The sequence below is a fragment of the Scyliorhinus torazame genome, chromosome 14 (assembly GCF_047496885.1).
Source record: "Scyliorhinus torazame isolate Kashiwa2021f chromosome 14, sScyTor2.1, whole genome shotgun sequence".
NCBI classification, from domain to species: domain Eukaryota; kingdom Metazoa; phylum Chordata; class Chondrichthyes; order Carcharhiniformes; family Scyliorhinidae; genus Scyliorhinus; species Scyliorhinus torazame.
This window is the reverse complement of record NC_092720.1, coordinates 206,068,978-206,081,677: the sequence shown is the minus strand read 5'-3', so window position 1 is coordinate 206,081,677 and position 12,700 is coordinate 206,068,978. Positions and strand designations below refer to the sequence as shown.

Genomic DNA, 12,700 nt, shown 5'->3' with positions numbered 1-12,700 from the left:
GCGGATTCAATCGAGGCATTTGAGAGGATGCTGATCAGCTTGAATAGAAACAATGTACAGGGGTTCCGGAGAGAAATGTAGGGGAATGGTGCTACGTCATGATGCTGGTTTGGACAGCTGGTGCAGGCACGATGGGCCAACAGTCCTCTTTCTGTACCTTAACGATTCTCTGATATAGCGAGCAGCAAAAGGAAATGCTAACAGGGGAAGTAAAGAAACAAAAGATTTGAGAGGGGGGTGAGTTAAAAGAGGGGGCGAAAATAAGATTCATCACCAACAGCAAATAAGCTGTGCGGGGTGGGATTCCCCGTTAGTCGACAACAAAATCGGGGCGTGCGATTGGGCGGAGAATAGCTTCTGGATGGCAAATTCGCAGCTCCGTCACCTCGGAACAGCCTCAATGCGACGCACGGCGCGCATACCTTAATAATCGTTTGCATATCATTAGCGGGCCCACCCACGATTCTCCGTCTCCGATGCGCCGAGTTCCCGATGGCACGGTCCACGTGCGCTGTCAACAATCGTGAACCTGGCATGGTGGCTGCTGAGAGAGGGAGAGGCCGTATGGACAGTGTCCAGCACTTCGCCGACAGTCATGCCGCTGGTCGGGGGGAGGGGGCTTCAGCCAGGGCCGGAGGGGTAGTAGTGGGGAGTGGCCAGGAGGTGGTCTGTGGGGTCAGGGTGGAGACGGGTATGCAACACCATTACCGCAGCCGGCAAGGCAGCCATGCAGCTGCACGTGCCGCTGACAGCCCACTTTAAACCTGGTGCCCTGGGTCGTACAGGTGACCTCCCCGGGGCACCCACCTGGGGCTCCTCTGGTCCCAGCCAACCCATCAGCTGTATGGGCACTTAGCACAACCTGTCCCAACTTTTTGGCCTCAATCACTGATTTTTTTAAAATAAATTCAGAGTACCCAATTTATTTTTTCCAATTAAGGGGCAATTAGCATGGCCAATCCACCTACCCTGCACATTTTTTGGGCAAACACATGGAGAATGTTCAAACTCCACACAGACAGTGACCCAGAGCCTAGGAACTTGGCGCCGTGAGGAAGCAGTGCTAACCACTGCGCAACCGTGCTGCTCACTCAGGGGGTGTATTGTTTATGCGCGGCTGCAACTTGTCAGTCGTGCGAGTGTCCATCACGGACCCAGCGATTCCTGCACCATTTTTCATGTGTTTCGATGGCGTTCCACATGCCGCCGGTGCGAGCTCCTCACTGGCAGCGGAATCGGTGCAGCTGCGGCGCCGATTTTCCTGTCTTAGAAGTCCACGGATTCTCGGTTAGCGTCAACACTTCGTCACAGAAACGGAGAATCCGGCCCTGCTTTTACGGTCTGTAACCTCTGAACTCAATGATGAGCCTGGAAGGCGGTACAATGCCCAGTCGAATGCTTTTCTTTGAGTAAAATATAAACTTTCAGTGAGGTGATTTGAAATGTTGCTTGTTTACATTAAAGATAAACCTTCCCAGCCAAAATAGCGTGCTTTCATTTGCAAATGTTGCTAAAAGGTAGCAGCCAGTTTGCGCACAGTCAGCAATGAGCAGACAATCTGTTCTTTTGGTGACACTGATTGAGGAATGCTTATTGGCCAGAGCTTCCCAACCCTCCTTCGATAAAGTCCGACAATATCTTTTTCGTCAACCCCAAGGGGCGGACATGTCGTTAGCTTGACGTCTCAACAAAAGGAAGACGCCTCTGATGATGCAGCACGTCCTCTGTCATCAGCTTCGATGGTGCGCTCATGTCCCTGGACTGGAGACATGAATCCACAGCTTTCTGACTCATAAGAACATAAGGGGCTGGATTCTCCGCACCCCAAAGCTGAAATCGCTGCGGGCGCGGGGGCAGATAGTCCACTTTCCCGCACGGAATCAGGACCGGCGCCAGTTCCCCGATTCTGCAGGCCCCAACCGGCTGATGTCCCAAAGGCGTGGATCTAATATGGTCCAGCTGGTCGGGATTCTCGAGTGGTGGCTGTGGACACAGTTCGCAGTCGCCCTGGCGGGGGGCAGGCCGATCAGAGGGCAGGGGGGGGGCCTTATAGGCAGCCGGGAAATGTGCGGGCGTTGGGGGGTCGGGCACGTGGCTTATTTTTAGGGTCAGGCTCCGCGGTCCGGGTCCGCCATGGAGCAGGGCGCGGCCTCCGACCCGGAAGTGCCAGGTCCTTGCTAGCCCCCTGAAGGGCTAGGAATATGTGGCCCTTTCATGACAGTTTTTCTGGCGTGAAACACCACAATTTTGACACCGGTGTCAATATAGTCCCAGTAATGGAGAATCCAGCCCAAGAACCAGGAGCAGGCGTAGGCAATTCAGCCCATCGAGCCCGCTCTGTCATTCAATCGATAATGGCTGATCACCCCAGGCTTCAATTCCTCTTTCCAGCCCTTTCTCCATAACCCTTTAACCCGTTACGAAATAAAAATCTGTCTACCTCCTCTTCAAATTTACTCAATGTCCCAGCATCCACTGCACTCTGGTTAATTAATTCCACAGATTCACAACCCTTTGAGAGAAATAATTTCTCCTCAACTCTGTTTTAAATATGCTACTTCTGACCCCAAAACTGCGCCTCGCGTTCTAGAATGCCCCACAAGAGGAAGCATCCACGCTATGTCTACCTTGAGGTACATAAGAGGATAAAAATTAGACCTCAGTTCAGAGGCCAGAGTGCTAACACTGATCCTCAGCTGACACTCCAGAGATGAGTCATCACCCCAATTTCAACCCAGAGAGCCTGCACAAATGCACAGTTAAAATTATGATATGGGGGCGGGGAGCAGGGGGAGAGGGTTAGTCAAGCAGTAGTGGTAATATGTTATCGCTTATGACTATTATGGGGATGCAGTGACATAGTGGTATTGTCACCTGTACTAGTGATCCAGCGACCCAGGGCAATGCTCTGATGGACCTGAGTTCGAATCCCACCAGGGCAGATGGTGAAATTTGAATTCAATGAAAATCTGGAATTAAAAGTCTAATGATGACCATGAAACGATTGTTGTTAAAAACCTAGCTGGGGAGGGCAGCACGGTGGAGCAGTGGGTTAGCCCTGTTGCCCCACGGCGCCGAGGTCCCAGGTTCGATCCCGGCTCTGGGCCACTGTCCGTGTGGAGTTTGCACATTCTCCCCGTGTCTGTGTGGGTTTCGCCCCCACAACCCAACAATGTGCAGGCTAGGTGGATTGAACACGCTAAATTGCCCCTTAATTGGAAAAAAAATGAATTGGGTACTCTAAATTTATTTTTAAAAACAACTGGGACTCCAGATCCACAGCAATCTGGATGAGTCTTAAATGCCCTCAGTGATGGTCAATAAATGCTGGCCCAGCCAGTGCCATCCACATCCCATGAACTAATTTTAAAAATTTAACCAGAGATATTTTACACATGGGCGGTCTCTCCCACCCCCTTCTACTTAACATACTGACTATGGCAGGCTGGTGATGTCCTTGGCCCTGTAATGCAATTTCTGCTCGGTAACAGGGCCAAAGCTGTCGACAAGCTCTCATGGGAGGCAGCACATAGGATAATAAAAGCCATGTGTCCTCATGGGGTTTCTGCCTACCCGCCCAATTTCCCGTTCCGCTTCCTGCTGCTGCCCATTTTGACTACTGCCCTCTGCCCTCTGACACGGCGGGCTGCAGGCATGTTTAAGTGAGGCTGAGGAGACAGAGTCTCACCTTTCAACTCTTGGATTCCTGATCTCTCTGAGCACGTCTGGAGGTTCGGAGTTACTACGGCCAAACATCCAAAATATGGTCGGCCATGCCTTCATCCCTCCTAATCCCCTCCCTAAAGTTCTCCACAACCCTCTCTCTCTCTTTCTCTCTCCCCCTTCTTCTGAGACCCTCCTTAATTCACGTTGCTGTCTTCTTAACCTCAGATGTTCTGGACTTGGGATTCTGAACTGCAACAACTCAAGATCAGAAAATCACGGGCTTGTGCAGTCTTTCGGACCATAAAGCAAAACAATCCTTTAGAAACATTATGAACCCTTGAGCTTATTTCCCTTCGTGAAGTTGGCAATAATGTTGTAGCTTGAACAATAATAAGCCTCCAACGCCCTGTCCTTCAAAAGCAAAAACAATGTGGCAGAAAACTTGCAGATAGCTCACAGACCCCTGGATTAAACATGGACCGGAGATCATTTTCTCACGTCAAATTGTCATGTCAATACTTTTTATTTCCTTTGCGGGGAAAGGCTGAATTGCCCAAGGCGTCAGCAACGGTCCGAGATCCCGGAGGATTCCCAATCTCTTTCACCCGTTGCGGATAGCAACCCAAGTTGCAGCATCGAAACAATCCCAGACCTTGGACTAGGAGTCACACTATTGTGGTTAGCTAGCAACACAGGCAGAGAGGGGTGTTGGATGCGGGTGGGACAGCATTATGAGGACAGAAGCAGCAAACAGTGGCACTTAATGGCTACGCTGCCATTTGGACGTGCTCCCGCCTCGGAACTCAGGAGGCCGTGGGCTGACAGCACACACACACACACACACACCCCCAGCCCCCCCCCCCCCCCCCCCCTCCTCCCCGAGGCTTCAACACAGGCTGAAGCTTCGCATGCAGTCCCGAGGGAGCCCTGCACTACCCGGGGTGCTGTCTTTGGGATGGGATGTTAAACCGAGGCCCCGCCCACCCTCTCAGGCGAATGGCAAATGCGACAAAGGTACTTTGTGGAAGAAGGGAAGAGGTGAGGAATTCTCCCGGGTGTTCCTGTGCCAGCCTCCCTCCCTTGACCCGCAGCAGCTGACCAAAAGAAACGGTCTTCGCGTTATCGAATTGCAGCAGATGACTGTAAGCAAACTGGCCGGCCTGCTTCCTCCCCTCGGGAACTGGCGGCCGCTCCTCTACTTCAAAGCTAGTTCACAAGATTGGTCAAGCAGGGGTCCAAACAAGCACCGACAGGGTGAACTGATTTGCTCTTATCAAAAGAATGTTGGAAACTCAAAATACCAGCAGAAAATGATGAAAATACACAGTGGGACCACCAGCACCTGTAAAGGACAGAGAGAAGCCATTGAATTATTTCTCTCTTACCTTGAGGGTTCATCGTTGGATTTATCTTTGCTCTTCAGCCTCTCTCTCTCTCTCGTTGGACAACAACTCAACTGTTTCTTTATCAAAACATCAGGAAACAATGATTCCGGAGGACTTCAACTTCCCTCTGGTGATGTCATGAAAAGATGCTTACACTCCAGTTGCTCTTTCCCCTCTCCCCTTAAAAAGGCAACAGTGTTCCTATCTGAACTTTCACAATGACATTTGTGTAAAGATAAAACTGCACAGTCCCCGGGTCTGCTTTAAGGCAAGTGGCGTAACAGTGATGAACCAGGGTGGGTGCAGGGAGGCAGGGCAGTCTGCTCAGCAAGTCAATATCTCAGTTTTGGGGCGCTGTGGGGCGAGGGGAGGGGGTAAGTAGGAAAGGGTTTTCAGGGGGGGGGGGGGGTCTAGATTGGACAGGGCCGAGTGGCCTGAATCATTTTTCACATCCGCTGTGGCTCAGTGGGTAGAGTTTGAGGTTTGGGTTAGAGGCTGTGGGTTCAACCCCGCCCCCCCCCCCACCCCCCTCACCCCCTCATCCCCGCTCGAACTCCGGTGGCTTGAGCGCAGAATCTAGGTTGATACTCCCAGTGCAGTACGGCGGGGAGTGCCGCAGAGGTTTGGGGAGCGGTGGGGAGAGCAGGCGGCGGGTGGGGCTTTCCCAATTTCTAGTTGGTTTTGCCCTTTCGCAACATTGCCAGTCATTCTTACATTGCCGTTTCTGGGATTTGGTCGCTGCATTTCCTACATCACAACAATCACTGCGATTCGAAGAGAGTTCCGGATTGACTGTCAAGTTCTTTAGGTGCCAGGTGGCAGGGTGGCGCAGTGATTAGCACTGCTGCCTCATGCCGCCGACGTCCTGGGTTCAATCCCGGCCCCGGGTCCCTGTAGAGTTTGCACATTCTCCCCGTGTTTGCGTGGGTCTCGCCCCCACAACCCAAAGATGTGCAGGGTAGGTGGATTGACCACGCTAAATTGCCCCTTAATTCGAAAAAAAAAGAATTGGGCACTCCAAATAAAAAAAAGGTTCTTTGAGTGTCATGAGGTTGTGAAAGGAGCTATATAAATGCAAGTTCCAACGTTTTTACCTGCTGCACTCGGGCCCTGGTTTGAATTTTATTAAAATTGACATGGAACAGGCAGCTAGTAAGATAGCGTACATTTCACATCACAATTCATGTTTTCTTTATCCATGCCCACCACCTCGCTCACCCCCAACACCGGTAGGAATAACAGCAAAAGGGATTATTATTTAAATGATAAAATATTAAAACATGCTGCTGTGCAGAGAGACCTGGGTGTGCTAGTGCATGAGTCACAAAAAGTTGGTTTACAGGTGCAGCATGTGATTAAGAAGGCAAATGGAGTTTTGTCCTTCTAAGACTAGGGAGGTTATGCTGTAATTGTGTATGGTGTTAGTGAGGCCACACCTGGAGTATTGTGTTCAGTTTTAGCCTCCTTGCCTGAGAAAGGATGTACTGGCGCTGGAGGGTATGCAAAAGAGATTCACTAGGTTAATCCCAGAGCTGAAGGGGTTGGATTACGAGGAGAGGTTGAGTAGACTGGGACTGTACTCATTGCAATTTAGGAGGATGCGGGGGGGGGGATCTTATAGAAACATATAAAATTATGAAGGGAATAGATAGGATAGATGCGGGCAGGTTGTTTCCACTGGTGGGTGAAAGCAGAACTAGGGGTCATAGCCTCAAAATAAGGGGAAGTAGATTTAGGATTGAATTTAGGAGGAACTTCATCACCCAAATGGTTGTGAATCTATGGAATTCCTTGCCCAGTGAAGCTGTTGAGGCTCCTTCATTAAATGTTTTTAAGATAAAAATAGATAGTTTTTTGCAGAATAAAGGGATTAAGGGTTATGGTGTTCGGGCAGGAAAGTGGAGCTGAGTCAACAAAAGATCAGCCATGATCTCATTGAATGGTGGAGCAGGCTCGAGGGGCCAGATGGTCTACTCCTGCTCCTCGTTCTTATGTTCTTATGTTATGTTCTCAGAGAGCAGTCCACTGGGCCACGCCCACCAACAACAACAAACATAAGCATTTAACGAGACCTCGTCGATGTCAGAAATCAGTCCCTACTCCGTGTGCGGCAGCCATCGTTGCTTCAGAGCCCGCAACCCGCTGGTTGGAGTGCCCCTCCCCCTCACAACACCAGAAGCTACATTTATTGGAGGAGGGGGGCACCCATGGTTGGCTGATGGAAAAAGACATGGGTGCTGTGCCCATGGCATTCGTGCCCATGGCATTCGGGGTTGGGTGGAGGGATCCTTGGCTTTCATGATACGGGATAGGAATTTCAAGAGGCACTGCGTGGGTGGATTGGATTCCTGTTGTAGACACCATCTATCCCATGGGCAGCACAGTAGCATAGTGGTTAGCACAGTTGCTTCAGAGCTCCAGGGTCCCAGGTTCAATTCCCGGCTGGGTCACTATCTGTGCGGAGTCTGCACGTCCTCCCCGTGTCTGCGTGGGTTTCCTCCGGGTGCTCCAGTTTCCTCCCACAGTCCAAAGATGTGCGGGTTAGGTGGATTGACCATGCTAAATTGACCTTAGTGTCCAAAAAGGTTAAGTGGGGGTTACTGGGTTATGGGGATAGGGTAGATACGTGGGCTTGAGTAGGGTGCTCTTTGTCAGGGCCGGTGCAGACTCGATGAGCTGAATAGCCTACTTCTGCGCTGTAAATTCCTAAAGCTGCAGAGCGAGCAAATCCGTAGGGGGTGGAGGGATCTCTATAGGGCGGCGACAATCGAAAATGTCAGTTTTGCACCCAGGTTTGGAGGGGGGGAAACGTGAAGATCAACCCCGATTTCCTTCCGACATTGTTGGCAGGATGTGAATCATATGCCCCTACCCCCAATACCCACACGTCTTCCCTCCCCTCCCCGCATCCCCGATCGGTATTCAGGATCGGAAAGCACAATGGAAATCATTCCAATTTATCGGGTGGAATTTTAGGACCCTATGGTTGCGGAGGAGGGGCTGGAAAATGCGGCGAGCCATTCAAAAGCCCATTGACTTCAGTGGGATAGGAAAATCCCGCCGGCCTAAACCTCTCCCCGTAATCCCATCCCAAATCAGCCACGTGCCGGTTCAACGGCAGAACGGGCTTGAGGGACTGAATGGACTCCGGCTGTTTCAGATTGAGTCAGTTAGTGGGTAAGGGAGGGTGGGGGGGTTAGGGGGTTTGGTGGGGGTGGGGGTGGGGGGGGGGGGGGGTTCAACAGGGAAACCATCTGGGTTTTACACTTTGAAACATTCCCAGAATCAGAGTCAATTCCAGGCAACCCGCAGTTCTTTTTTTAATCTTGCATCTGTGCCTCCCGGGATGTGGTGGGGTGATTTTATTTTCCCTTTCGTGAGCTCTGTTCCTGATTCTCAGCTCAATTGATGCATTCAAATCTGGCCTGTGGCCTTGCAAGTCAGAAAGGTTCAAAGGGAGGCTTAAACGGGAGTATTGCTCATCCACACCCTCCAGTGGAGAAAGCAGCATTAAACCCCCCCCCCCCCCTCCCCCCCCCCCGGCTGGCAGCTTCAGAATAGACCTTGTGCAGGGTGGAGGTTTCCGCGGTCACAAACCACAAGTGGGCCCAGACTGAAAAAGGGCAGCTGCAGCCCTTATAAAAATGCCCTTATTCATTCGTGGATGTGGGCATCGCTCACAAGACCAGCCTCTGGTACCCAACCCCCATTTTAATCAAACTGAGGGCAGTAAAGAGCCAACCACTGTGCTATGGGTCACATGTAGGCCAGACCTTGTAAGGACAGCGGATTTCCTTCCCAACAGAGACATTAGTGAACCAGATTGGGGGGGCGTTAACAACAATTGACAGTTGTCATGGTCACCATTCCTGAGATAAGCTCTATATGTTCCAGGTTTTAATTCATTGAATTTAAATTCTACCAGGTGGGATTTGGGCCTCAAGATCACCACCTCAAGCCCAGTGACATCACCACGACACCACCATCTCCAGTTGCTCAGCCCTTTTCTCAGGTGAAATTCCCTGTTCCTTAAACCTGCCTGGTGACAGGTATGGATTTTCAGGGAATGTTGCACTTGAAAGAGCAAGCTGGTCAAACCTTCCAAAGCACTGCTCAGGCCTCAGGTGGAGGATCATGTGCCACAAAGGGCCCCGCATTGGTTTAATGGAGGTGTTCAAAATCATGCTTCAGGAGAGTAAAGGAGCAAGAACGGTTTCCAGTTGTAGGAGGGTCAGTGACCGGAGAACTCAGATTTAAGGTAATTGACAGAATCAGAAAGGACGCAAAGGAACTTTTAAAAAAATGTATATTTTAAATTAGAGTTTCCGGACTTTTTTTTTAACAGATAACGCAACAGACTTTCAAAGACACAAACTGGTACAGTACAGAACAATTATTTCTGCAAACGTAACAGAGCAAGACAGGAGAGTTTCAGAACAATGGTCCTTAATAACTAGTGCCTCTGGTTGCACAACGGATCAATCAGAGTTGGGGGAAAGAGGATAAGGACAGATAAACATGATAGGGGGACAAAGCAAGGTGCACAGCTTTATGTATTACGAAATCAGGACTTGCAACGTGACTCATGGGAAACCTTGCAGGAGCAGGTCACACACAGCAGAGCCTATAAATTTTAGATAGGGGTTCCACATCTTAGGATTTGGGGGCAGGATTACACCATTCAGCTTATAGAGTCTGCTTCGTCATTCGATCATAGCTGATATGTTTCTCATCCCCTTTTCCTGCCTTCTCCCTGTAATCCCTGATCCCCTTATTAATCAAGATCCTCTCTATCTCTGTCTTAAAGACACTCAGTGACTCGTCCTCCACAGTCTTCTGCGGCAATGACTTCCACAGATTCACCACCCTCTGGCAGAAGAAATTCCTCCTCATCTCAGATTTAAAAGATCACCCCTTCAGTCTGAGGCTATGCCCTCAGGTTCTAGTCGCTCCTACTAGTGGAAATACCTTCTCCACTTCCACTCTATCCAGGCCTCTCAGATTCTCTAAGTTTAATTAAGATCCCCCTCTCTTCCTTCTAAACTCCTTCGAGTACTGAGCCAGAGTCCTCAACCATTCCTCTTATGACAAGCCCTTCGTTCCCGGGATCATTCTTGTGAACCTCCTCTGGACCCTCTCCAAGGCCAGCACATCCTTCCTTAGATACGGGGCCCAATAGTCTGATACAGTTACGGAATCTATCAGACTTAGAATGGAGCACGTACATCGGGAATTCTATAGGAATACATTCCATAACTATTTTATGTCACTTTTGAATCAAAGGATACCTGTCACTGAATCAGGAGCATAGAATATTTTTCCAAGCTGCAAAAGGTAGGATTTTTTACAGCCATTTTTCATTAACCTCAATAATTCTCCTCGCTGGAAGACCCAGAATTCGGAGCAAAGGCCCTGACAAATATCCTCTCCAACTCCTTAATTGTACTAGACCAACAGGATTGAATCTTGACACAAGTCCATACGCAATGAATGGAATCACCCTCGGCTACCAGGCTCTTTAGGCCCACGCGGGGTATAGCAGGATGAAACATGTGTCTCAACTTTGGTGTGATATGCAAGCAGTTCAGTATCTTGAACTGAGTGTCCTTCATTCTGTTACACACCAAAGTTTTATTGCCATAATCCCTTATACTACCCCATGTCTCCTCATCAATATTAGTTGCCAAGTCTCTTTCCGAAGACTGCATGGTACATGATGTACTCAAACAGGATTTCTCAGATAATAATAATTTTTATTAGTGTCACAAGTAGGTTTACATTAACGCTGCAATGAAGTTACTGTGAAAATCCCCTAGTCACCACATTCCGTCGCCTGTTCGGGGACACAGAGGGAGAATTCAGAATGTCCAATTCGCCGAACAGCACATCTTTCGGGACTTGTGGGAGGAAACCAGAGAAACCCACTCAGACACGGGGAGAACATGCAGACTCTGCACAGACAGTGACCAAAGCCGGGAATCGAACCTGAGACCCTGGCCATGTGAAGCAACAATGCTAACTACTGTGCTACCAAGCCGCCCAATCTGTAAACATTTGTGAGTGCAGTCGCCAAGGGCCTACGATACAACACCTGTATCCATATAACATATCCCTCTCCCAACTCAAATGTACAAATCCGCAATGTACAAACTGAGTAGCTCCACTCCACCCGGTTTCTGCATATAAGGAAATCACTAACCATCCAACACCCGCTCTTTGAAAACTTGAATGACATTCAGTAACCTTCTGACATTTTTGCAGGAATTCCGAATTTTACGAATCCAGTTTGATTTCTCGACCTCCAGATAATCAACAGCAGAATTCCCTCTCAACACAATACTTCAGACAACAATTTCAAATCAAGATCCAGTAGTGGGATTGTCCTAGAGGAGGCGCGCTCCTCTGGGGTATTGTCTGCCTTTAAAATAAGGGAAATATTCGCTTCTCGCAGTGTCAGTGGTAACAGCCCCTCAAGTGAATGACAGTACACTGCCTTACATGTCCTTACATTCCAGGTAAAATCCACACCCAAAACCATCTGGACCTGGGGCCTTACCCAGCTGGAGTTCCCTAATGGCCACAACCACCTCCCTTTTGGAGACAGGAGCATTTGGGGGCAGCTGATGACTTTCCAAACATGTAGGAACCTCGAGGGAAGAAAAGGAGCACTCCATACAAGTACGGTATACCTCCAGACTGGCCCGACTTATATAGCTCAGCATAAAAATCACTAAATGCCCTGTTAATGTCCTCAGTTTTCACTCGCCTATTAGCCCTCAAATCATGCACAGAAGTTATAGCCCTAAAATTGGCCTTCTTCTCAGCCAAAAGAGCCAAGTATTTACTCGGCTTGTTCGCAAACTCCAAACAACTTTGCTTCATGAATGTTAGACTCCTCTCAGCCCGCTGACTCAGCAAATGCCGCCCCAGCTGCATCAATCTGCTTCAACAGCTGCCGGTTGTGGTTCCTCCTTTACTTCTTCTCCTCTGCGGTTAATCTAGCTTCCAACCGGCACTGCTTTTCCAGCACTCTCCGCCTTTGATTACTGTACAAAAAATAATCAACTCCCCAGCAGAAGCTTTGCAAATCTCCCACAAAATGGAGGGGGGGTCACAACAGAAAAGGAATTGACTGAATGAAAAAGCTCAAACACCCTTCTTAAAATACATCGTAAAGGATTTATCCCTCAGCAGTGTCTCGTCAAGACTTTTGTAACAAACCCTGGGGAGTGATTTGTCGCGCCATACACATTCATTATCGAAACAGATTCTCCAGTTACAAGCCCCTTAACAATCACATATCATAGAATCATAGAAATCCTACAGTGCAGAAGCAGGCCATTCGGCCCATCGAGTCTGCACTAACCCTCCAAAAGGGCACCCTACCCATGTTCACTCCCCCCGTCCATCTCACCCTATCCCCATAACCTAACCTGCACATCCCTGGACACTGAAGGGGAATTTAGCACAGCCAATCCACCTAACCTGCACATCTTTGGACTGCGGGAGGAAACCGGAACATCTGGAGGAAACCCACGCAGACAGGGGAGAACTTGCAAACTCCACCCAAGTCCGGAATTGAACCCGGGTCCATGGCGTTGTGAGGCAGCAGTGCTAACCATTGTGCCACCGTGCGTGCCCTCCCCCTT

The 12,700-nt window shown here is 49.5% G+C and overlaps 1 protein-coding gene across 1 annotated transcript in view; it reads right to left on the bottom strand.

Annotated features, from left to right (window-relative positions):
* The window catches only part of LOC140390383 (allograft inflammatory factor 1-like), a 30,797-nt gene extending 25,621 nt beyond the window's left edge, over window positions 1-5,176 (bottom strand). The window contains exon 1 of the mRNA XM_072475505.1: window positions 5,052-5,176. Within this exon, the coding sequence (XP_072331606.1) occupies window positions 5,052-5,064 (13 nt within the window). The 5' untranslated portion in view covers window positions 5,065-5,176. The remainder of the gene's footprint in view (window positions 1-5,051) is intronic.
* Window positions 5,177-12,700: the final 7,524 nt, after the last annotated feature.